General features: G+C 46.3%; 1 protein-coding gene across 2 annotated transcripts; it reads left to right on the top strand.

Annotated features, from left to right (window-relative positions):
• TMF1 (TATA element modulatory factor 1) lies at window positions 1–26532 on the top strand. 2 transcript variants are annotated; one of them, XM_078872330.1, is made up of 19 exons: window positions 1–276; window positions 3826–3890; window positions 4565–4785; window positions 7497–9082; window positions 10731–10834; window positions 11690–11816; window positions 12987–13092; window positions 13504–13646; window positions 14624–14790; window positions 15571–15727; window positions 16802–16894; window positions 18146–18302; window positions 19373–19565; window positions 20110–20179; window positions 20746–20838; window positions 21739–21861; window positions 22694–22828; window positions 23433–23558; window positions 24498–26532. In XM_078872330.1, exons 3-19 carry the CDS (start codon window positions 4641–4643, stop codon window positions 24639–24641), a joined length of 3669 nt encoding a protein of 1222 aa, XP_078728456.1. In that variant the 5' UTR covers window positions 1–276; window positions 3826–3890; window positions 4565–4640; the 3' UTR covers window positions 24642–26532. The 2 variants fall into 2 exon arrangements, with proteins under 2 accessions (XP_078728456.1, XP_078728455.1); XM_078872329.1 differs by having other exon boundaries at window positions 4561–4785.
• The last annotated feature ends 258 nt before the right edge of the window (window positions 26533–26790 follow it).

Below are 26790 nucleotides of genomic sequence, written 5' to 3'. Positions count from 1 at the left end.
CGTCATCGCCCAAGCAGCGCGAGGCTACGTGGACACGCTGCCTTGGTAGGAGGGTGGTGAGGGTGGAAGGAGTCTTTCGCGGAGCCACGGGGCGTCCACCACTACTCCACCCATTCGAACTCGCCCCCAAGGGTCGATCGTTGCCGATTGCTTTTTGAACGGAGGCCGCCGCCGCCGTCGTCCCAGCGACTCTTCGCGGCCTTCGCTGATCCACTCGCAAAACATGGACGCCTCGGGTCGCCACCACGGCAGCGGCGGTCGTGGAAGGAGCTCGCGGTGAGCGGGGATGGTGGTGGTTGTTGTGGTGGTGGTTTTGGTGGTGGTGGTTCGTGGTAGTTGTGGTGGTTGTGGTTGTTGTGGTGGTGGTTGTGGTGGTGGTGATTGGTGGTGGTTGTGGTTGGTTGTGGTGGTGGTGGTTGTGGTTGGTGGTGGTGTTGGTGGTGGATGTGGGTGGTTGTGGTGGTGGTTGTGGTGGTGGTTGTGGGTGGTGGTGGTGATGGTTGTGGTTGGTTGTGGTAGTGGTAGTTGTGGTGGTTGTGGTGGTGCTGGTGGTTGTGGGTGGTGGTGGTGGATGTGGTTGGTGGTGGTGGTGGATGTGGTTGGTGGTGGTGGTTGTGGTGGTGGTTGGTGGTGGTTGTGGTGGTGGTTGTGGGTGGCGGTAGCGCGCTGCGCTACGAACCCGGAGACCCCAAGTTCGATTCGTGCTCACGGCCACCGACACCAATGATTAGCGATTACCAGAACCGGTCCGTGGGCCCTTCTCCTAGGTTGACTCGGCCTCGAATGAGTACCTTGGTGCGATGTGGAGTAAAACATCGCCACTAGGGAGACAAAGGCGGTCGGGTGTGGTGCTGGTCACCCACCCCCTCGTGTACCTTGCTGGCCTTCATAGGTGCTCGCTAACAGCACTTGCCCCTACTGTCTGTTAAGGTTGTACGGGGGATCTTTGGTGGTGGTTGTTGTGGCTTATTGGTGGATCAGCCGTGTTGGTGCGATTCGTAACTTATCGATTTAACTTTTTTTTATAATCTTACCAGGTTAAGACCTTACTGCGCGATATAGCTATTTTCTTCAGAAGCGACATCACAAATGGTAGCTCAACGAAGTGGCTTATTATGCGGAAATTTACAGCAGCAGCTAAATACTTTGTAAAACGCGTGATGTTGATTCTAAATGTGGATGGAAATACCGGAGGACCCGGACACAAATCCACGCGACCACGGGGAGAGAGAGAGAGACACGCAAACTCCAAATATACAGCAGCAGGCGTCAGGATCAGGATCGAAGCCACGACCTCCTGTGTACCAGGCGAGGTAGTTAACATCTCCTAGCCACCGTGATGATGAGAGAGACACGCAAACTCCAAATATACAGCAGCAGGCGTCAGTATCAGGATCGAAGCCACGACCTCCTGTGTACCAGGCGAGGTAGTTAACATCTCATAGCCACCGTGATGATGATGAGAGAGAGACACGCACACTCCAAATATACAGCAGGCATCAGGCTCGAACCCACGACCTCCTGTATACCAGGCGAGGGGGTTAACATCTCCTAGCCACCGCAGCGCCCCACCAACGCATGGTGCATGCAATGAAACAGCGTTGATGCAATTAACACGGTACGGTCCTGATCACCCCCCCCCCTCCTGTTGATGTAATTCACACCGCTGATGCATCTAGCGCAGTTATTGTTCGCCCGTGTCGATGTAATCGATACTGTGTTGATCCACTCTTGTTGATACGCCCAGTGCCGTCAGACCTCGAAACCTACGCATGGTCTGAGCCTGAACAGTTCCTGGATCGGCAACCACCAAATACCAACGTTGACCCAACGTTTGTATATTTACTGGACCGTAACAGCTTGTGTGGAGGGTCGTACCTCGGTGTTTGTGTGTGCGTGGCAGATGCGAATTGCAGGGCAAGTCTACGGAATAAAGAACAACTCGTTCTCTGCCTTGCATCGTGGGTGCTCCCCTTGATTCTGTGTTATTGGGCTACACGCTGCGAGTTGGAGGCCTTGGTTAATGGGGAAAAAGGACTCAAAAGTCACGGTCCCACGCGCAACATGTCAATTACTTAATTGGAGCGAGGCATTCGGATTATCCCATTAGAGTACCAACACTAACGACTACGACAGCCTTAACTGTATGTGCTTATAATAGATACCGTACAGCTTAACTGTAGCTAATGCAGATGACATGCAACAACTCTGGCTTAACTGTGCAAGTCCAGTGCAGGTAAAAAACGCAGCTTGTGCAGCACGGCAACTGCTGGCTACATGCACCGGCACCCTCGGGGTTAGTTTTAGCAGCAACTACACCTTTACGGCAACTACAGGTTAAGCATGTGCGGCCCCTGAATCATCGTGACCCTGCTGGATGAGGATCTCCCAAAGATGTGGGGGTTAAATTTTGATTTTAAGGTTTCGTGACTGCAGGGATTCATATTCTTGGTTCTTTCGGTAAAGTCACGTAGAAGGGAAATAATAAAATAATAAAAATATAAAACAACTAAAATTCTCACGACGTTTCGACTGCAACACAAGCAATCATCATCAGGTGTAAAATCACACCTGATGAAATCACACCTGATGATGATTGCTTGTGTTGCAGTCGAAACGTCGTGATGATTTTTATTGTTTTATATTTATGTTATTTGATTATTTCCCTTCTACGTGACTTTACCGAAAGAACCAAGAATATGTGGGGGTTAATTGCCCATACTTGGTCACACCGGTCAGTGTTGGTTGGTGAGGACCGGATTATAAACGTGGGAGTTATGGCGTACAGGACAGCATTTTTCTTCTGCCCACTACTTAGCGCCGAAGCATAACATTTGTTATACACATTGGCCGTCTATCCAAACACCATTTCAGGCTCAGGCCTGCTTAACATTCTAGAACAGGACGCAGGGTTCAGGGGCATTCCGGATCAATTGGGCATAGGCTGAAATAAAGCAACACAGTTACTGGCTTCTGGGCTACGTGGTGGGGAACGAGTGAATAATGAGAGTATTTTGGTGCGATCACTAATATCACTCCCAGAAATCCTAGTGTCAATCAAATGACTCGCCTAGATTCTTCTATTTTCACAGGATTGTCAGTAGTTTTTAAGTGCATATATATTTTTCTGATTAATAGCGCTAAGCAATTTTGGTGGCAAGCCAGTGACACAAAGTGTAGGCACGTGCAGTTTCTGTGGAAGAAGCATCTTTGTTGTTTGGGTTGCATGTTCCTTTTATAACACCTTCATCAGCGATATTAAGATATCTCGAATAACACCTACAATATATGCAAATTGCATCACTGTACCATATTAACCTCCGCCATTTACACTTCCTGCACTCAACATAATCTACAGCGCCATTCTAAACCCTGGAATTTAGCCTGGATGTCCTCTACACTATTTCAATTGCCAGGTATGGAAGACCCGTACAAGCAGTAAAATATATTTACTCCCAAAACCTGACTTATTAATCCCTTTATGTATTTAAGATGTTTAATGCCACGTGTAAGGTTATGCAAGAGCAAGTAGCATGTGTAGCAAATACACTGTCATGCCAGGTCTCTTAGAGCCAGGGCCACATTCTGCTGTTAACACCACCACCTTACAACTATGACGTATCTTGTGCCTTCCGTGGGGAAGGAGTCGCTTAGCTTCAGCCACTCTCACCCCGAACGAGCGAGAGCAGTGTTAGGCAGCATTCATCACCTTGCCAACTGGAACTCGCGCAGGCGTGGACTTATTTGCTGTCCAAGCCCTTGAGAAGTTGACTTCATCTGACCCTAATCAATTTCTCTCTTTCTCCCACTCTTCCCTCCCATCAGTGAGCACCTGTAGGCACGATCTGACTGACGCAGCATGCAGGGGCTGACCTTGCAGCAATAAAAAGGTAGGAACTACTTCCTCCTTACAGGAAGATGCAGCTTGAAAAAAAATAGCTCTTATCTTTTAGCACACACTGTGGCTGTGTGTCCTGGGTTATCTATCATGAGTTTATTAAAATTAATGACTGAAATTATGGCCAGTGATGTCACTGACATCACTTCTACACATTTTAATACTTAAATGCAAATTCGTATCGTATTGATGAACACATTTAAAGCTTTTTTTCCAATACACTTCTAACAAGGGTCTCTCCTTTTGCCGAGGGGGTTATTGGACGATACTTAAGCATGCTGGTCAGTGCAGATTGGTAAAATCAAGGAGCCTAGACATTAAAGCATAGTACAGTGCGATAATATATTTTGCCGTACTACACTATGTTGACAATGCAGCTCCACATAATTGATGTGCTTGGCCATAATTTTACATTCCTTTTCTCATGAACTAAGCATGAAACTGACTTCATATAGACAGGGACACACAGCCCTATATACGGTATTTGTCTGAAAGTTAAGAGCTGTTTGTTTTTTGGATTTTGTCTTTTAAATTCCAACCTCTGCTTCACCAACTCTATTTACACAGCATGCCATGAACACTATCGTGTACAGCACTGTTTGTGAACCATGTCAATTTGATATTTACTTGTCTCTACTCCATTTCATGCGCGTTCCTGAAAGGCAGCCCCTGTGGTTCTGGGTCTCGTCAGAGCACCTCAACCCGGAATCTAGACAAGACCTCCTCCTCCTTGCAGCCAACCATGAGCTGGTTCAACACGTCACACCTGTCCAGCTTTGCCAAGCAGGCGCTGTCCACGGCCCAGAAATCCATCGACCGCGTGCTCGACATCAAGGAGGACGGACTCTCGTGGGACGGCGGCAACGCTCCCAACCTCCTGCTGGACGGTGAGCACAAGGGGGCACACGCACATGTGTTGTGGTCGGGTCTAATGACACAGTGGCAGCCAAGGATTAGAACGTGCTCGCTAGATGGGTGATGTTGGACACATCTGCAAGTTGCAGGGTGGGTCCTGTTCACCGCGGAATCTCGGAATGCGCAAGCGGTTCGGCGTTTAATTTATTTAGAGAGGCGTAGCGCCGTTGTTTTTAAAGACATTGGACTCACCGCAGAGAACCGTAGCGATACGACCACACTCTATGATAGCTGACGCCAAACTGTGCCACACGCCCCCCTCCCGCATGACCTTGTGGGAGCCTCGGTATGTCTTCTGACTTGAAGATTCGCCGATAAAATTACGTTATTTTAGTACATGTACGTCATCGGAATGATTTAAGTTGCCATCACTGGTCATCCTAAATGTGTTGCCGTTGGCAAATGCCTGCAACTATTGCCCTAAACATGACCCGTTACGTCATGCTCTCTCGTGTAGAGATCCTGAGCCAGTCACCTACATTTAATATATTTGATAAGGAGCAGTGTTTCCCCACGTCACTTCCTAACTGCATTACAATCAAGCGATTGGCATTTTCTCATGAGATGCGTACATTTCCATTAGGAGCTGCTGTAGAAAGTGGACTGCCATTGCATGTTGGAGAACAGCCACTGAAAGGTCCCTTCTGTTACCTCTTACCCCACTAGATGTTACACCGTCTCACTTGCCCCACTACAGAGGTGCTTGTCCCACTGTATTGAGACGAGAAATATCTATTCCTCAGAACTGAAATGATTCCTAATTGTAGGAAAAAAGCAAGGATAGATAATACGTTTTTGTACAGTCATGCTTACGCCATCTGAGACGTTTAACTAGAACCGTATCATCATGGGTCGGAGTCCTGACTCGAACCCATTTTCTCGGTGGTGCTGATGCAGTGTTAGCCCTCGGGGCACCCACTCGGCTGTAAAGACAACCTCTGTTAACCTCCCATTAAGTGGTACTCTCTATATTAATCCCAGAGAGATAATTGAAGTTGAGCTCTGACCTGGATGTGAAATATGTTTCCTAATGCGAGACAGGTGTTACGTCACAATGTCACCAAGCCAGCTGGCATGAACATAATATTCAATAAATATGTTGAAAAAATGTGGATGTGTGTATAATTGGCACGCGTGGAGCACTTACGATTCTGTGATGATGCAAGACGTTGCCTATTGCTCAGCTGAACTTACAGACTGGGTCGCAGACTTGTAGTGTGATGTTTTTGGCATAGTTTATTGGTCAGTCGAGTGCATTTAGTTAAGGGTTTGGTTCAATAAGTGGGTCAGGTAATAGGCTCAGACCAATCAGGTTTAACCTAGACGTAACACTTTTTTATTTTCTTGATGTAATGTAATTTCCTGATTCTCCAGATTTTAAGATGAATTTCCCCCCCATGTATTTTAAAGCAGGAGTTTCATCTTATAATCTGGTTCGTGTATATATGTGGGTCCAGATTTGAATAACTTCATTAACACCAGGCCTCAAGTTTGAGATACATCTTACTCTCTGGAGAGTTGTATAATCTGGAGAATATCATAAATGTGATCCGAGTATTGCCATGTCCATGCATCTGTTCCCTTTAAGCTAGCAGTGAGAGAGGGGAGAGGGTGGATATAATTTTAAGGGAGGTATTTGTCACCTCAGCTTAACTTTCACCCTTTATTATTTAACCACAACCTGGATCCTTAATAAGTGGAGAAAAACATAATGTTAAAATTGTAAATTGTAACAAAGTAAACTCTGGTGTGGCTTAAATCCTGGAAAGTATGCACTCCACCCATAGCATAACTAAGATGAGCATGTGCAGTTTAAAGCCTGAGAAGCCTTGAATCATTTTATTTTCTTCTCTACATGCCTGAACATTTAATAGCAAAACAAACTCATCAGATTTCTCATGAACACTGCCTTACAACAGAAAAATAGAGTGCTGTCAATTTTTGTTGATAACATTATTTGCAGTTAATATTGTTCAAGTGCAAAGGTACACTGACTATTGCTGGCAACGTGATGCAATGGCTCTTATGGCGAAAATGTGAATAATAGTGATCGCAAAGAAATATCGAGCATCGTTTCCAATCTCATGGTGTCAGGATGAACATCTATTAACTCCATATGCTTTCTATGGATTAAATGTACTGATTTATATTGTCATCATGCTTTGTAGAGGCAAATGTATAAATGATTAATCATCTTATGCACCATTGACATGCATTTAAAGATAGACAGTTTATCTAATATGAAAACACCAAAGTATTTACAAACATGATAATTCCCATTCTGTATCGAGTGGCACAAAAGCCGATAGAACATGGTTAAGTATAAAAGCATGGGCTGTTTTGTATGTATGTTTGTCTGTGAGTGGGCATGAATCCTAAACCTTCGACCACATTGTCAACACCCTGTCTTCACTCCTTTAAAGGAGATCCACTCTATTTCTGAACAAAAAATTTAGTAGATAACAAATATAAAATTAAATTTTTAATCTGCTGTTATTAATCCATACAAAATAATAAGTATGTATGTTTGTTGAACTTCTTTCGCACCGTACGTAGCTACCCGTACTATAATCGGAGGTACAGGGGGAGAACAACAAACTAAACACAAAAACAGTTCTAAAGAAATTAGTTTTCAATCTAGATTCATGATGATTGATTTTTTTTCCGTCACTTTTCTGGACAGGTCCAGGGAGCGTGATTGGGTCCGGGGGCGAGGCATGGGGCAGCTCCTCCGAGTGGGGCACGGCACCGCACTCGGAGGAAGCCGACGACCTCTCCCCCGCCATCACCACGCCCGTGTCGCGCACCCTGAACGAAGACACGGACAGCTTCTTCAGCGCATTTCTCACGGGAGAGCAGGACACGTCCTCGCCCAGGCCTGGCGGCAACAGAGTGAAGGAGAATGACGGGATGCCCAGGGCTGATGAGAAAAAGTCGGAAGAGCCGAAAGCGGCGCAGAGAGGGATGCAGCTCGGGAGGAAACTTGACAGCAAGGTGCACAAGTCTGCAGCCAGCGAGCCAAGCCTGCAGCCAATGTCAGGACCGGACACTGCATCCCAAGCGAGTTCCTTGGAACGGAAGCCATCCACAGAATCGCCCTGCGAGGCAGACAGCGGCCTGCCGAGTGATGAACGCACGGATGGCTCGGAGAGCAAGAACTTTGGAGATTTACAGAGCTCGTGGCAGATGCCCGACACGGACATGAGCGTCGGTGAGCAAGGAGAAGAAGAAGACGAGGATGATACACAGCAGCAAAGTGACGAGTTGGATGGTAAAGTAGAAGACACGGACAGCTCGTCGATAAGCATGGTTCTAGCAGCTGCAGCGGAAGAATCAACGGAGATTGTAGACGAGTGCTCCTACAATACTGATGCCACGGCAGAGGAGACATCGGACGTGAAGGCACCGCTGATGGATGGTGGCAGCGAGGACCGGCAGAGCAAGACTCCGTCTCCTCCGGCAGGGCCGCTTTCTTCCGGAACGTCGAGCACGAGCGACATCGAGGTGCTGGACCATGAGAGCGTGAAGAGCGAAAACTCGGCGAGCTCACGTGCTGACCACAAGGCCGCGCTCTCCCCGCTCGTTCAGGTGCAGTCCTTCCTGCCGGCACCTGGTGACGATGACCAGCGCTTGTACGAGAGTGGCAGCTCCTCCACCGACGGCTTCGAGAGGATCGACTCGGTGAGCGTGCGCTCGCTGGACAGCCGCAGCATCAGCGAGGTCAACTCGGACGACGAGGTCGGAGGCTCGCGCTTCGCACAGACCCAACCAGCTTCTTACGACCATCAGCAGCAGGAGCGGCCGCAGCACGAGGAGCAGCAATCCGCCGTGGCAGATTGCGACCGTGGGCCATTTGAAGGCTGCGTGCCTGCTGACGAGGATGTTGTGCCGGCTGAAGGCAAGTCCAGTGAGGACGCCTTGGAAGTGTCTGGCTTCAGCCAGCACGACGTGGACAGTGTGGAGGAGATGGAGCGGAGTACCACGCCGGTGTATGAGGAACAGGCGGTCGCTTCAGACACGCAGGCCCTTGGCGAAACTCTGGACCCCACCGAACCAAAACTAGAGGGCGAGGAGGCCGCCTTGGTGATGTCCGACATACGGTTGGATTGCGACGTGGCTGGTGCTGCCCACGATGCCGCTGCAGCTGCCCTGGCGGAGGAGGCGGCGGCGGCGCCTCAGGAGCAGGCGCAGGTTGTCACGCAGAACAAGCGGACGCCCAGAGGGCTGGAACACCTCTCCCTCGGATATGAAAAAATGGAACTTCAAAAGGTTGGACAGTCACCTTTCAGTTTGGCCGTGTGTTTACCTGTGCTCAATTCACGCGGAATGTGCCCCATCTCGTCCATTTGGATAATACTTTTCGCATAGGTGACCACGCACTAAAAGGTCATCAGAAGGTCAGTGGGCCTATGCAGTGGGCAGTAGATGGCAGCGTAGCAAAATCTGTAGTTGTGTTATAATCTTCCACATCTACGCATTCCACCTTCGCCAATCGACACTGACTAGCGTGGTTTAGTGCGGTCAAATACCTTTTATGACCAGCATGGTGTGGGGGGAGGCTCTCATCTAGCAGTGGATTGACAAATGGATGTACACGAATGTGGTGTTTGGCTATGGCGAGGCAGCACAAACCCAAAACAAAACCCAAGTTGATCTTAACTGGCTTGGGTTTTTGCGGTACTAGAATAAAATCTTAATGGCAACACTTATTGAGATGTCTAAAAATACACTGCACGAGTAGTTACTCGATTTCCTCTTCAATTGCTGCAATTACCCGTGTTGTGTCTCTGGCTGACGAGTGTCATTTCTAGACATAAATTATTTTATGTAAATACACTTGGCTTACTTTTAAGTGGCAAAAAACTGGTTCAGCTTGTTTTGGAATTACAGGTCACAGAAACCCTGTTTGCGTAATGCAGAGGGTTCTTGAAATAATGAGGGTGCATATAATGAGATTTTTTTCTGGGAAGGACCCCTGGAAATTATAAAATATTGGGATGAAGTGAAAATCGCGATCCCAAAGGTCAGATTAGGTCAACATGGGTCCCACAGACTTTAGTCACACAGACACAGAGAGTTACGAACAACCAATAGGCTTCCACAGCTTCCAAAAGCGAACATAGCACCATCAGCTTTGAGGGAATCTGTCGACCTAACAGGAGTAGTGGACTTAGATGGGTGCAATAGACTTGCATAGAATACATAGGTTAACATTGAATCCATCAACTGACAAAGGACCCAAACGCTCAATATTACCATCAGGTTGTACTTGACCAATTGGCTAACTTTGGGGGACCCATGAACATTATTCGACGAATAGACTTAGATCTTACATCTACAATACAATTTGAATATTTACCATTGACGGCATAAGGCACATATGCTTATGTCAGTCACATAAACCCCCAAGATCCTTTGTGCACGTACAGTTATTTGTCATTTCACTGCTCAATGCAGATCATGACGGGTATTTTTTAACACCATGCTTTACCACACCGGTCGGTGGTGAAGGCAGGAGGTATTGATGCTTGGAGCATCAACGTACAATATAACGACATTGTCTGCACTGCCCTCTGCTGCTCATCATGTACACCTGTAGCAGGCTATAGCAACGCATTTGTGCTATCTATGCTTAGCTACTCAGATGAATGATGAGATTGGGCCTATTTCCGTTTATGAATGCAGGTTGAGCATCGTTCGCACCTTACGTAGCCAACCGTGCTAAGCTAATCAGAGGTGCAGATGTGGTCATATGTTGTCCATAGGCTTCAGCACCATATGCTTGGGTTAAATATATTGAGCTGGTTTAACTCTATTTATCGTGTCACTGACAGTGACATGTTACAGGAGTGGTCATCAGCACAAGGCGGCGATTAAATCTTTACCAGCAAGAGCCGTTCTTCCTTTTCGTTTGCAGATCATCGACGAGTTGACGCAGAAGCTGGAGCAGCGGGAGGGTCAACTGCTTACCGTTAGCAAAGAGAGGGCTGTGCTGGAAGAGGCGCAGGATAACCTCCAGGAGTGAGTACAGGGTCACAGAACTCCTTCGCATAATACAGAGAGTCCTTCAAATAAGGATGGTGGATATGATGAGAAAAAAATAATTTGGGACGGACCTCTGAAAACCAAAAAAAAGATTGGGAAGAAATGAAACTTGCAATCCCGAAGGTCAAATTGAAAGTCGTGCGAAACGATGCTGACTTCTTGTTATTACCCGCATCTCCACGCTCCACGTGCGTGGCGCACTCAGTTTACGACTGTGTTGCAACTGCTTTATCAGTTACTTATTTATCGAGCAGTTACTGTACAGGTGTGCGTTACACAACTGGCTTGTGGGATTTTCAATTGTTTTGGTATTTATTTACTTCCAATGAATAGATTTTTTTATATGTTTAGACTATAAAAAAATGATATAATTGAAGTAAATTGGGTAAAGTGAAGATAATGGATGAACTTGTATATTCAGGACACTATTAAGCTGAAAGCCATCCTATGAAGGCATTAAAATAGAATGTGAAAAAAACCAAATTTTTCATTTATGTTTCTGTGACGTTTGCATCAAGTCCTAAATGACTCAAGCATGTGTAGATATATTTTTTTGTTTCATCTAGTTCCCTAACCACAGCTGATTTAATTTCATTGGTTGTTGTATATCTCAGCCTCGGTGCATCAGTGCTCTTGGTCATGCCAGTTGCTGTCACGCTGTGAATTCCATCGTTGATGACTCCCCAACGCAGTTCACGTGAAACCCTCTCGGCACGAAGAACGTCGTCGAAGCCGCTGCTGGTTTAATTGCACTGATTTCTGGACCACAGCCCTGGCCATGTCAGTCACTCTCAACGACTTTGCCCGATGCGTCTCCTCTGCGTTGCCCAGCGAGCTGACCCGGCTGCGGGACGAGAGCAGCACAGTGGTGTCGCTGCGCGAGGAGTTCACGCAGCGGATCGCCGACGCCGAGAGGAAGGCTCAGGCGGCCTGCAAGGAGAGGGACGCCACCAAGAAGGTGTGGCTTCCGTAACCATAACGAACGCACGCACGCTCGCTCGCTCGCTCGTTCGCACCACTATCCTGCAGTTCACGTATTCACAGCAGCGAGTAATCTGCGCCCTGGGCACTTTGCACATTAATAACTGACTTTTGCGTCATATATGAATTTTATGTATACCATTTTTCACGGAGATCTTGCCGCGCAGCTTTAATTCTAGATTTGAAGCTTTCGTGACTGCAAGGATTCATACTCTTAGGTTTTTTCGGTAAAGTCACGTAGGTAAAAAATAAACTTGATACAGTAAATTTAGCTGTGACGGTCCCACCTGATGACGGAGACTTGTGTTGCGTCCGAAACGTCGTGATTTATAATTTTATTTCTATTATTATTTCTATAATTTGTATTATTTATTTTTACCTACGTGACTTTACCGAAAAAACATAAGAATATTAAATGTAGGCGATTGGCTCAGGATCTCTACACGAGAGAGCATGACGTAACGGGTCATGTTTAGGGCAATAGTTGCAGGCATTTGCCAACGGCAACACATTTAGGATGACCAGTGATGGCGACTTAAACCTTTCCCATTCCGATGACGTACATGTACTAAAATAACATAATTTTATCGGTAAGTCTTCAGGTCGGAAGACGTATTATTGTTTCTATTTTTTTTATTTTTTACCTACGTGACTTTACCGAAAAAACCTAAGAGTACGCTCAGCTTTAGGTTACGTAGTCCAAAGTAACAGTTTGTTATGCATACCCCATAAGTTAGTATTCACACAATTGATTTAAATTACTTATCAGTTGAAGGTAATATTTACAGCCTGAAAATTCATTTTACTCAATGTACTATAAATTTGGAGACTTTATTACGCAGACTAAAAACTGAATATGGAGAACTGCCCTCTCTCTACCTTAGCTTTGCTCTTCAACTATAGAAGAGGTGCAGTAATTTTGCCATCATGTAACAATTTCTCAATTATAAATCATCAATAAGAAAAATATATTATTTTTCTCACCATACATGCATAAAATCACGTATTATGTTCACATTGGTATGCAATGGGTTAACCCACTGTAGCCACTAGAGGACCTACATTCACCAAATAGTTTGAAGAAATATTGAATCAAATTGTGATTTCCAATAACACACGTTCCCCGTTGTGTTGTTGTGCGCGGTAGGAACTGAAGCTGGTCAAGCAGGATCTGGCCACGCGCTTGAACTCCAACGAGACGGCAGAGCTACTGAGACAGAAGGACGAGCAGGTTAAGGGCCTTCTGGATGAAGGTGAGCAGTAGGTAAAACTATATGGGAAACATAACCGTTGAAAAAATGTCACTCCATATTGTCCTCTTAATTATCTACGTAAAGATGTACTTGTCATGTAAATACAACATATATTAATTCTGTGCGGCTAAGTTGTCAGCAGAGGGCAGTGCAGAAAATGCATTGTTGTACTGTACTATGCCCCGACATCTATGCTCTCTGCCTTTACTAACCCACACTAACTGGTGTGGTGAAGTATGGTCAAATAACGCCCACGACCCGCACAGTGTGGGGAGGCTCTAATGCAGCAGTGGGTTGACGAACGGTCTGCCCTTACACACGCATACAAACAATTCCAGTGCGAGCATACCACCGGTAACTGCATCGAGAGTCGCAAAACCCACGGGTGTCTCCGGGCTTGATTCCTCGCAGGCGAGAAGCTTTCCAAGCAGCAGCTGCAGACCTCCACCATCATCAAGAAGCTGCGCGCCAAGGAGAAGGAGAACGAGGGGCTGCTGTCCAAGCACAGCCGACGCACCCGCGAGCTGGAGGGGGAGCTGCAGCAACTACAGCAGGCAAGCTGCCGCCACGCACGCGTGCCCTGTAGTGGTAGCGGTAAAGGCAGACGCAGCTCGTAACGCACACGGAGGTGGCCGAGTGGCTCAGATCAGGAGCGAGCGGCTCACGGACAGAAGTTGGCGAGTTAAAATCCTGATGGGGGGGGGGGGGGGTTGAACTCAGCCCATCGTCCCTACGGGGTCGACAATATGAATACTCACCTTGTGGGGAAGTCTATTGTGGTTGTCCTATGGGAAGACTGGCCCCCCACCATAGGAAAGTGGAATTTGCACAACTGGTTCAGGGCTGTAAACAGGAGATGAGCACCACCTCTGCTCACTTGAGCAGGAAATCGTTGACTTTTTAAACTTAATTTGGCTTGTCATGTGATAGGTGGGAAAGTGATGTCCCCCTAGTGTGTGTACTTAGAGGTCTTGAAGGGATGTTGAAGATGAGCGCCGTTTGTTTTTTTGGGTTGTACCTTGAAGCTGTCCTGTGGCCTAAGCTGTGGTTGAAGATGATGCCAAGTGGCTACTGCTGTGGTTGACCTGCAGCTTGCGATGTAGATGTCAAAATTACCTTCCATTATTCAGTTAGGATCCTAACCACATTCATTACCTCTTTAGCATGGAAAACTTCAGATTATATTGGAACAGTGTTTTATATAGACATATCATTGGGTTGAAATTCAAAAACCTCAGATTTTGGAAATGGCACTGGCCAATCCTTTAAATATCCAATTCTTTAACACCCACTTTGCAATTATGAAACGGTGGTAAATCGACAGAGAAATTTTCTTAAAAAATGTAACCGGCGATTATACAAATGAACCAATGAACACTCCTATTCATCTGCCTGATATTGCTGAAAATGAAACTTTGCGTGGTTCTGGCCGATGTTTTCGACGGCTCAATGGATCGCCGTCGTGCCGCCACCCAACGTTTGCGTTGAGCGCCGCGTTGCCATTGTCCCCACGCGTGGGGGGGGCCCGCAGGTGCTGGACGGCAAGGAGGAGGTTGAGAAGCAGCACAGGGACAACATCAGGAAGCTGAACGCGGTGGTGGAGCGGCAGGAAAAGGAGACGGCGCGCCTGCAGGCCGAGCTGCTTGTGCTGCAGGAGAACAACCGCACGCTCCAGGCTGCTTACGACAACGCCTACAAGTGGGGGACACGCGGCCTGCGGCACTAACATGGCTCGCTCACGGCCCTAACGTGACTCACTCGCCCCTCGAAATGGGTTCACTCGCTCCGCTAAATTGTTTTTACGCTCGGCTCCGTGTCTTGAGAATGAGCACGCGTTCACAAATTGGCGAAAAGCATTCCTCGCGAATGGAGTATGGTATCGCTTTCGGAGGTGCGTTTGTCTTGGGAATTATTTGATCAGCGGTGTGTAGAAGCCGCGTCCAGCAGTGCGTTGACCATTGTTGATGAGATGACCATTGTCTTTTTGGATCTGGTTTGTGTAATAAATTTGACCGGTTTTCAATAGGAAAACTCCCCAACACCAACACAACTTGAGCCTACAAGGTTTGATTCAAATTGGGGTTTTATCTTCTGAATGAATAATGTGGGACGTATTTTTGATATGCATTTGTATATCAATATCAACATGAGAACAGGGCTATGTCAGCAGACGAGAGTGCAGAAAAATGGACTTGTGCTGTATTATTGTCCACCACGCTGGTCACCGTGGGGACATTAGGTCAAATAACCTCCAATGACCCACACGACATGGAGAGGTCCTTCGCAAGTGGTGTTTTGTCACAAAGGCTGTGAACGTACACGTGCGTGAGTACGTTGTGCAGAGTCGCCATGCGTTGGCACTAAGCGTGCACGGAGCACAATACGATTCGACGATCCTTCACGAAAATCGATGCTGCCCCGTTATCTTTCGTCGCGTCGGCAAAGTCCGCGTCTTTATTTTTTGTATCCGCGCCGTAGGGAGCTGACAGAGCTGCACCGCGCCAATGCGTCGCGCGAAAGCGAAGCCCAGGAGGCCGTGCTGAGCCGCGAGGTGCAGGCGCACGAGCAGATGCGCCTCGCCCTCGAGCAGCAGCAGGAGGAGGCCATCCAGCAACACGAGGCGCTGTCCATGCAGGCAAGGGCGCCAATCAGAGCACCGTGGCGGTGATCGTGGCTGTGGTTATTATGAACCTGGTGGATGTAGCATAAAGGGGGCTTGTAGTACGAGATCTTTTTTTATTTAGACGGCACTAAGCCAGACATGCAAGTTCATTTGAAACTTGAACTGCTTTTTGTGTTTAGTTTGTTGTCCTTCCCCATGGTCGGCTACGTAGGGTGCGAAAGAAGTTCAACATACACGCATGTGATGTCATAGCCACTTTGTAATTGCTACAGATAATTAATGCATTAAATAATAACATGCATTGTGGAGATAAGCGCACCCCGGAGCTTAAATTAGTTGGTGAAGACTGATTCGCAGTCACTGCATGCTGAGAATAGAATTAATGTTTAATACTGAGAACATTTAGCTCAGAGGAAGATTGCACCCAAAACACTAAGTAGCTCTTGTATATACAAACCTAAGGCATATGCTGCCCAGCAAATGTTTGAAGCTTACTTAATAAGATGTCAAAATACAACCATTATAGCTCTCTAGTGATGTCACTAACATCACTCACCATCTATGAAATCACATCATTAGAGTACATTATCGCAACACAGTTAACTGATTTCTCTATTTACATTCAAATTTATGTCAGACAACCCGGGGCACACAGGCTAGGTATTAGATGCGTAACGGTTAATACGTTCCTTATTTAATATCGATCTTTAAGCTCATGATGCATGGATAGAATTGCATTTCTACGAATCGTGTTTCCCCGAGTGATCCTTTAATATGCAATGTAAGTAAAGGGTTCACAAGCGGCCACTAGTGACTGCTACATTCACCGCAGTAGTATAAAAGAATCGGATCTTGAATCTAATTGGACCCTGAATCACTGAATCACGACATATCATCAATTGGTTTGCCGTGGGTGGGGCATAGTTACATGACAAGACATGCCCTTTGTCCTTTAACAAAGTAGTCTTGACCAGCATATCTTGATCAGCATAGGTGTGTCGCAATCGTAATCCTCGGTGCACTTTCACTTAACTCCACTGGTTATCGGTTTTAATGCAACGCCTGTGGCTCCCGTGTCATGTGCAGGTGACGGACTTGAGACTGGCCCTGCAGAGAGCAGAACAACAGCAGGCGAGAAAAGAAGACTACTTCAGACAGGAGCTCAGCGAGATGCAACAGGTGAGCACTAACCTGAGGAAGGGGAAGAAAACCGGTCGGGAAGAACTTGGAAAGCAGCTGGCAGCAAAAGGCACTTCCTGCTCGTTAAATTAAGTGACGAATAAATGTGCAAAGCCGAATGCGAAATGGATCTGCGCAAGTGTTGATATGGCTTTTTTTCCCAAAGCCGAGGCTTCTGCACAAAGGGCCGTGTTGTTCGAGCGAGACCGTGGGGAGTTGCAAGGGAATGATCCACGCTTGCCGCAGGATCACTTGGGTATCAATGTTTGCCTCGGCTTTCTCATTGCTGGACACTAGCTGTGTACTCTTCATTGTTCATATGAGTGGGTCAGCTGCTCGTGTGCGATTTGTTAAGGCCACCAAAGGTCAAGTTTCATGCTTGGGTTTGTATAAATGGCCATAAGCCATTAATGCAGCATGAGTTCTATACAAACGTAAGCAAAGTTACGTAATTAAAAGTCATGGGTATTTTTTACGAATATTCTGAATAATAATTCATTTATCTGATGAGCCTCACTGAGTCTCTTTTGGAATGTTTGTTCAACTCCCATTGATTTTCTCAAGGCACTCTATAAAGTTCTGCATAAATACGTCATTGACGCACTGTTGTTGCCCTGTTGACATATCCTGGCCATGTCACAGCCTCGTGCTTTTAGAAGTTTGATAAATCTATGTACACCACCAACCCTAGCCTCCAAAGTGGTGGATAATTATAGGCCTTAACCACCACATCTGGCGGTTTGTTTAAACAATTGGGGCTTTTTTGCAAATCAAAGCCTTGAAGGCTTTTCTATGTGAAGGCCTGTCCACGCCATGCAGGTTATTGGGATAATTTGAACATTCTTCACCATAGTGGCCAGTGGAGGTTCTGAAGGCAGAGAGCATATACATGGGGTTGTAGAAGTATAGTCCAACAATAGAATATTCTGGTTGTGTATGGTGGTCACCAATCCAAGCACCATTATCTCACTTCTGCTTAGCTTCTGAGATTTGATGATATCAGGCTCATTCCGGACCGTGATTGGATCATAGGTAGTTCTACACTTCGGTGAATAATTTAAATGCTCACTTTCATTAACTCGTTTTCACCATTCCAGCCATCACGTGTGCAATGAGTTGAACGTGAACAATCAACCTTGCATCGAAGGCTTTGCTTTGCCGCATGATTTGAAAACCCAGGCACGATTTATAAACCCTTGTTGTTTTGTAAAAAAAACCCATGTGTTATTGTCAACCTGCTTGTGCGAACAGAGGCTGCAGGAGGCGGAGGGCCGCAACCAGGAGCTGAGCCACGGCGTCTCGACCGCCACGCGCCCGCTTCTGCGGCAGATCGAGAATCTGCAGGGCACGCTGAGCGCGCAGTCGGCCTCCTGGGAGAAGCTCGAGAGGAGCTTGTCTGACCGATTGGGTGAGCTTCTTGCCAAGGCACCACGCCACACGTCGGTTTTGTCAGTGCTGGTGCATTACTCCATGTCGCCCCTGTGCCTTGTGTCTTCCACCCGTGCTGGCGTTATTGTTTAGCTTAAATGTTAAGTCTTCTTTCACACTGATTTCAAATGCTTATCACACAGTCTGTAATGCACAGCTGGAGTTGTTCGTTTTTTATTGGATTGCTTTTTTATAGGTAACAGATTTAATTTTAGTTTGGATATACCTGGCTGGAAAGGTAGTGGTGGAGCACCTGATTTGGCTTAATATGCAGAGAATTATGAAAAATATAATAAGCAATGTATTAGTTCTTCAGCCTGTTAGCTTGCCAGACTTGTTTAATATCCTCAGATCAGGATAGACATCCTTCGCTCACCTCAAGGTTACTCTCACATATCCTGGATCTATAAATTCACCAATGACTCTCCTGCTCCTGTCAGTGAGACTTGAGATGAGGCCAGACGCATAGCACATTGTTGATTCACTCAACTGACCCCAGCTGTTCAAGCAAATTGACTCAATTGATTTAATGAAACCAACTCTGGGTTGGTCTTGACATTCTGGGACAGATTAACAGAAGTTTGTTTAACACTGCATTGGTTGATTGTGCTGTGTAGCTCTGCAATGTGTTTTCTGTGTTGTACTGTGCATTGGCATGCTGTCCAGCGTTTTACTCTACGTGCTGGAAGTTTCAGTTCTTTGGGAGCTTCTCCCAGCACGTGGGGCGAAACATTGGAATTACAGAACAACGTGCGGCACTTCCTGAAATCACATTTGAGATGAGGTCATACACGCCGCGCGATCTATGCTCACCTCCACCCTCATCGCGGGGTGCCGCCTATTAGGGAGTCACATGGTGTGGGGGATTGCGTCATTGCGTTGTAGCACGATGTCATGGCATAGCATGACGTCATTTCTCTTTGGGCAAGACTTTTGAACTTGGCTTTTGAACATGTCTGCTGATCTCAGCCACGAGTCTGCTGTCATTATTCATTGACTCTAGAACACCACCTTCTCCTGCGCATGCGCTGTGTGTGTGTCTGCGTGCAGCCGAGTCTCAGATGCAGCAGGCGACGGCCGTGCAGCGCGAGCGCGCCGCCCAGGAGTCGCTCATGCAGCAGAGCGCGCAGCTGTCGGCGCTGGAGTCGCAGAGCGCCATCCTCCGGCAGGAGCGCGGCCGCCTGCACGGGCAGCTGGACATGGAGAAGCAGCGGCAACATGAGTTGCAGGAGCAGCAGTCGAGGTGCAGCCGGAGCTCCGTAGCCCCCCCCACACACTGCCCATGCTTGCATCCATGCAAGTCAAATATATTTGTGTCCCAAGAGGTGGCCCGGCTGGCTCGGAGGTCAAAGCTTAGCTGTTGGCTCTGCTGAAATCCTGGGTTTTAAATCAAAGCAAGCCAGCTGTGAGTAAACTGGGTTTGAAAGTGAAACGTTCAAGATATCTGAATGGACACTTCATATCGTGAAATAATGCACAGTTGGCATAAAATAGTGGAAAAATAAAAACATGTTAAATAGTAAAACTTGTTAAAAGATATTTGTCACAAGTCACAGACAAGTAAGCGGAATTCACAAGTGAGCTGTCCCTAGGCACATTGTTTGCAGCAAGGTAATGTGTGGGTGATTATCTACTTACTCATCTGCTGCCCACCGTAGAAGACAACACCGAATGAGAGAAGCTCTACTCCGGCAGTGGCATGAGCACCGTGTATGGCTAAGTACCTTTGTATAAAGTGAAACGTGAAGTGGCAAGAAATGCTGGTCTCTTCTGTATTGCTATTGCAGAAGCTTGGTGGAACTGGAGACGCTGCGGGAAGAGCACCTGAAGACCTTGGAGGAAGCCAGAAAAGACAAGGTACAACACGTGTGTGCATCACATACAATGCCAAAATTGCTGATGGCTCCATAATCTTTTTCTCTGTTACGAATTGGGCTCCATTGTCATGCTAAAATGAACAGGGATCCTGCACATTTACGCACGTGTTCACGGCAGGCGTTTTTTAATACCGTGCAGTGCTGTGAGTAGTCTGTGGGTCTCTACTGTGTGAGTAGTCTGTGGGTCTCTACTGTGTGAGTAGTCTGTGGGTTTCTACTGTGTGAGTAGTCTGTGGGTCTCTGTGTGTGAGTAGTCTGTGGGTCTCTACTGTGTGAGTAGTCTACGGGTCTCTACTGTGTGAGTAGTCTGTGGGTCTCTACTGTGTGAGTAGTCTGTGGGTCTCTACTGTGTGAGTAGTCTGTGGGTCTCTACTGTGTGAGTAGTCTGTGGGTCTCTGTGAGTATATAGTAGTGTAGTGTATAGTAGTGTAGTGTATAGTAGTGTAGTGTATAGTCTAGTGTATAGTGTAGTGTATAGTCTAGTGTATAGTGAAGTGTACTGTTATTAAACAGAGGGCCTTGAATGCTCAATCGCTGAACCCACAGACGCTGTTGCTGAGCCAGCTGGAGGTAGAGCGAGCGAAGGTGGACGCGGAAAAGAAGAGGGCGCTGATCGCTCAGGAAGCCCTCAAGGAGAAGGTGCGTCTCAAACCACCATGCTGCCTGGCAATATGAAAGGAAGGCACAAGGGAGAAAACAAATGTCTTGTATGTGTGTATGTTGAACCTCTTTCACACCGTACGTAGCCAACCATGCTAATCAGAGATGCGATTGTAGAATTGTACCTAGGCTGTGTTCCAGGCTGTTTGAAAGAAGTTACTTTCATGATTGATAATAATACAGACTCTCTAATAATGGTCAGATGTGCTACCATAGTGTGCACTCTAGTGATGTCATGCCGATGAACAAATGACAGTGACTTAGCAGTGCGGTAACTATTATCCTTCATGGAAACCCAGTGGCTGTGACCACTAGTCAAAGCATTATCCTCCTGTGTGCAGATATGGCTTAGCAGAAGACGCAACCTTAAGCACAGCGAGCTGTTCTATTTTTTGTTGCCAAATCATCATCGATCCAGGTTTTTAAATGTGCTCTTAGAAATAAAGCAATAACAAGTGTGATGTCACCTCTGCCATTGTACCTGACTGAGCCAAGCAATGAGCACAGCGAGCATGATTCTGAAGTCTGCCACCAGAAACTAACTTCTATTGATCGTGTTTCTCGCCATGATCGATGCATGTAATTGTCGACGGCATGCCGCCTATTAAATGAAGTCCTCTATGTTGTCATGCCCTTGGGACATCACACTAGAGGGTGCCATGGAAGTGCTCCTAAAAGTCAACGTGACCTTGAATAATTTTTTCTTCATTCACGGATGCTTCAAATTCACGGTCGGCATTCCAGGACACACGCAGTTTTGGTACATGTCTACAAAATAGCAACTTGTGTTTTAGCTTGCATTTTTTTTTTCAACGTTTGCAATCACTGTTATGAGTCTGATTTGACCCACGTGTCTGCTATTGTGTGTCATGAGTGCAGGAACGAAAAGGGTCACGGGCACAGTCTCTGGAAGGGATTTCAGTTGTGTTAAGTCACTCAAGCTCCAGCTCAGTCGGCCTCAACGAGAGTGTCAGTGGAACGTCGGCCAGTGCTGTAACGCAGGTTCGTTTGGCACTTGCCAAAGACCACACGAGTGTGTTTGTGAATTAAAATATTTCAATTTAAAATCGTGGGGAGCGGTAGTGTAGTGGTTAGCGCCACTGCGCTACGAACATGGCGTCCCGAGTTTGATTCCCGCTCGCAGCCAACACCGGTGACAATCTGAATCGTTCCTGGGCTTCCCCTAGGTCGACTCGGCCTCAAAAGAGTACCTGGTGCGGTGTGTAAAATCATTGCCACTGGGGAGACAACGGCAGTCAGGTGTGGTGCTGGCTACCCACTCCCTTGTGTATCGTGCCGACCTCCATAGATGGAGGAGGAAAGTAATCTTGAAGAGTGGAAGACATTGTAAGGAGGCCTTGAACCAGCAGTGGGATTGTTAAAAACTAACAGATAGAAATATAATTACTCTGGTGTCTATGTGCAAACATTGAATAAGTAGTTTAACACTGTAGGCTTTCGCGACCAATATCCATAATAAAGGTTTTTTTGGGTTAGATCGCGTAAATTTCACCTGCCACCACCCAACATGATTGTAATGATTGTAAATGTTGTGGATTTGATCTCCAACACACCGGTGTGCTGTACTAGTAACGAATTGGCACGTTCTGTTTACGTGACAAACCTTACTAATTGGCTGTGTCGGGTGGTGGCGGGTTTAACGACACATTTATATGGACGTGCTTTAACCCAAAAAACCTTTATTATGGATTAAATAAGTACATTGCCAGGCACCACGGCATATATCTGTATACATCTGACTAATTCAAATCATTGGTCCCACTGTATTCACACGTAACTATGCGTACATGCGGACCTGCCTCTGTCAACGCAGGAGGAATCGATCGAGCAGGCGCTGATGGGTCCTGGAAACGTGTACGAAGCGCTGCGACTGAACGCTGGCTCCAGCGTCATCGAGAGCCTGCAGTCGCAACTCAAGCAGCGCGAAGGGGAGATCGCACAGCTCCAGGTAAAGGCTTGTGCCCTGGCCAGACCATCGGCTGGGAAACAACCCAATCAGTTGCACGTTGGCCAAGATACACGCACAGATTGCATGCTGATATCATGACCATCGACGAACGTACTTTGTAAGAGCGCCCGCCGCACTGCATTATATATATCTACGTTGAACATTTTGATTTAAAGCTTTCGTGACTGCAGGGATTCATATTCTTGGTTCTTTCGGTAAAGTCACGTAGAAGGGAAATAATAAAATAATAAAAATATAAAACAATCAAAATTCTCACGACGTTTCGACTTTAACGAAAGAACCAAGAATATGTTGAACATCTTTCACACTGTACGTAGCCAACCATGATAATTGGAGGTGCGTGGTTGGACACCAAACTTAAACACAAAAAGCAGTTCTAAAGAAGTGAGTTTTCAATCTATATTTGAAAGTGCATAGCCTCTAGTGGCTTCCTAATGACGGAAGGAAGAGCTTTTGAGATGGCCGGATTTCGCGTGATGGTTTATGCTACTTGCGCAAGATCAGCCAGGTATTGTGGCTGCCGCAGCACTACCCCCTCCTCCCCACCCCGTTGAGAGACGAAGTGTGCGTGTCGTGCTGCCAGACGGAGATCGGCAAGCTGGAGCGCACGCGCATGCTAATGACGGAGGAGCTCGTGAAGCTGAGCACGCAGAATGAGGAGCTGCAGGAGAGCACGGAAGAGGTGCCCAAGTTGAAGGGTCAGCTGAAGGTGAGCGTCGGTCAGCATCGTCGTCGCCACCCCCGGTTGTCTCCCTGCAGTGCGCACACGCGTACGCGCAACCGCGTGTCCTGCAGCTGAAGGAGCCGCTCGTGTAAGGCAGGAGAGAGCGGAAACCCTTTCTTTACTTAGGGCCAACCAGGATTTTTAAATACATTTGATGGGCCACATTAACAACACACCTGATGGGCCACGTTAAGAACAACGCAAGTGACTGAGCGCTTGAAAATTTGAAGAAATGTTTTTTTCCAGGTCAAAAATATTCCGCCCTTTATCTCGCAGCATATCTTGCACGATGAAAAAGGGCGATTGCCCGAAACGTCACTTATTCTTTATTTTTCGTTTTAAGGCAGTGACATTTACAAAGTGATGCTCATTTTTAGTTTTTTTACTTCTGGGATGACACGCCGAGTCGAAGATTACAAGCGGCTTCAAAACCAATGTGCCGTTAATTTGGCTTTCTACTTGCAATGTAATGATTGACCCCTGCCCTCGCCTCTACACTAGAGTCGTAATTTAATTGAGGAATCAATTTTACTGGTCACGTTTGTGCACTTTTGTTCTCGACATTGGATGAAACGTATCGGTAAGCATACCCTCCGCATACAATTTCCATAATAAAAAAATCTTATATGCATGATTTATTGCATGTGTCATGAGCGCAAGAGTCGATTTTACCATCGTGAAAAACCGAGTTTCACCTGGATATTTTTTTCATATAATTTTATTGGCTGACCTAATGTCCATCATTAGAGTGCTACATGTGACCACGTGGTCACACTCGGTTATTTTGGGTCCATCTAGATCGATCGTACATGCCTACTCCATACATTTCACTATTAATCGGTATCACTTCTGTGAGTGAGTGAGTGAGCGAGCAGATAGAAAAATTGTCTGGTGGCTTGTTTTGTCGCTCGTGCGCATGCTCAGGACCTGGAGCAGCGGTACAACACGATGCTGCAGATGTATGGCGAGAAGGCGGAGGAGGCCGAAGAGCTTCGTCTGGACCTGCAGGACATCAAGAACATGTACAAGGCTCAGATTGAGGAGCTGCTGCGACAGAGACCCACATAGTGCAGGACAAATCTTGCTGCCGCACACTGGGACATGTCAGCCTCCTCAACTCCGCCTGCCCTTACTCCCCATCCCATGATGCCTCTTTCTTGGGTGGCTGTGGGATGAAGATGTCCAAAAATACATTTTTGGAACTTCACCCAAGAGTGACGCGAAACTATACTAATTATTTGTTGCGGTCATCAAAGTGACCGCTAACCAGTTATGGATCGTACCATGTTGAGTTTGCCATTTTAAGTCCAGCCTTCCTCGACAACCCAGATAATTTTGTTGTCAAATTCCTTCCCAATGAATGTTTTGTTGTTGTTAATACTGTAGGATGGTATCAATCTGTTGTCAGTACATCACCACCAGCCCTACTATTTGCGCATCTCCTAGTCACAGCTGAATGTATCATCTCAATACGAAACTGTGGCTCAAGATCCCCATCTGGAGGTTCTTTGCTGGGAGTTCACTCCTGGCATGCAGTGTGATGTCTGCTTTCTCATCGCCGCCATTCATGCCAGATGCCTCTACAAACAGCACGAGTGAAAATTTGCTCTACGGCGCGGTAATGCTCGTAGATCCATTGAAATTTAAGATCACAGCATTTCTGCAAAACTCTGAGGCACCCCCAGGGGCATCTGTTGTATTGTTTTGTCATTAACCCATCATGCAGGCCTGGATTAAGAACTGTATATTCCATTCTCTTTGGTTCTTTCGGTAAAGTCACGCAGGTATCAAATAAATAAATAAATAGAGAAACATTGCCTAATCAAAAAATGTATTAAATCACGACGTTTTGGAAGCAACACAAGCTTCCGTCATCAGGTGAGAAAACCACAGCAAGAAATACATTACTGTAGTGGATAATAAGCTTGTGTTACTTCCGAAACGTCGTGATTTAATTACTTTTGTTTATTATTTAGAATTAAAAACATTTTTATTTTATTTTATACCTGCGTGACTTTACCGAAAGAACCAAAGCGTATGGAACATTGCAGTCACGAAAACTTAAGATCTAACCTGTATATTCCATTGTTTGAACACAAGTACAAGAAGGCGGTGTGTGAGAAACGCTTATCCCACAATAACATTCCGTTTGCAACAGGGTGCAGGGCACAGTATTTTTTCCCACCAGCGTTCACGGTTAAAGGAAGCTTATGCCAAGAGTCTCTCCCATGGTGTGAAATCTGTGGTGTCACTCATGTCATCGCAAGAAGCCGCAGACCTATTTGCATCCGATCGCTGTGGTACAGTCATTCAGTGCTCCAGCAGACATCATCTTAAGCTGTGACTGAAGCCCGATTTTTGGAAGCCTTTTCACTCTTTTACATCCTTTTCACAAAGCGGTCGGTGATGTGCTCCATTATCACGTCTGCACAGACACTTTTGTTTTATGTTCTGCTGGCACGTCCATCGTTTGTATGTGACCAGATAATTTTTGTTGCTGTCATGGTGATGTAGATTTATTATTGATGCATTAAAGCGTTAGGTATTTTTTATTAGCCCCCCCCCCCCTCGTAAATGCTAAGCTGGTGAATGGGTTATGTTTTTAACTGTCATTGCACTTTTACGGAGAAGTTGATCTTTTCAAAAGAGATCATGATGGCGCGATTAATTCTATAGCAAGGTTTCGCCGAGTGTTTCGCACGTTGTGTGTGGAACCCAAGCATATACAAGCGTCTGCTATGTATTAGGGTGTTTGGCCATGGCTGTAATATTCTAGACGATTCTGCGGTGCATCCAGTCCAAGTGGAATTTTTGGAGTGCCAAGGTCTTGTGTGGTCGTTTGGCATTAAAATGCATTTCTCGATCCACGATTTTACGTTTGACTTCAGAAGTGACTGTGTACGGTACTGTACATAAGAGTGTGTGTATGTATGTGTATATATAAAATTTTGTTAACATTTACAGTTGCATGTCGTGGTTAATTTGCCATTAATAAACAAGGTCTCCTGTCCAATCCTGACAATATACAGTATCTAAACAAGTTATTTTGTGGACAATGTTCTTAAATGAGCATTGTCTATAGCTAAATACACGTGCACACACACTTGTGAATTACGTGAGCTACATCTGACCTTAGCACTCCACAAATCCCATTTAAGATGGAGGGTCCTGGGGTAGACTTTGTTGATTCAAACTTAACATAGCCTTGATTTATCAC

The sequence above is a fragment of the Lampetra fluviatilis genome, chromosome 34 (assembly GCF_964198595.1).
Source record: "Lampetra fluviatilis chromosome 34, kcLamFluv1.1, whole genome shotgun sequence".
In the NCBI taxonomy this organism is placed as follows: domain Eukaryota; kingdom Metazoa; phylum Chordata; class Hyperoartia; order Petromyzontiformes; family Petromyzontidae; genus Lampetra; species Lampetra fluviatilis.
Note: the sequence above shows the minus strand (reverse complement) of the source record. Positions and strands in the feature narration are given on the sequence as shown.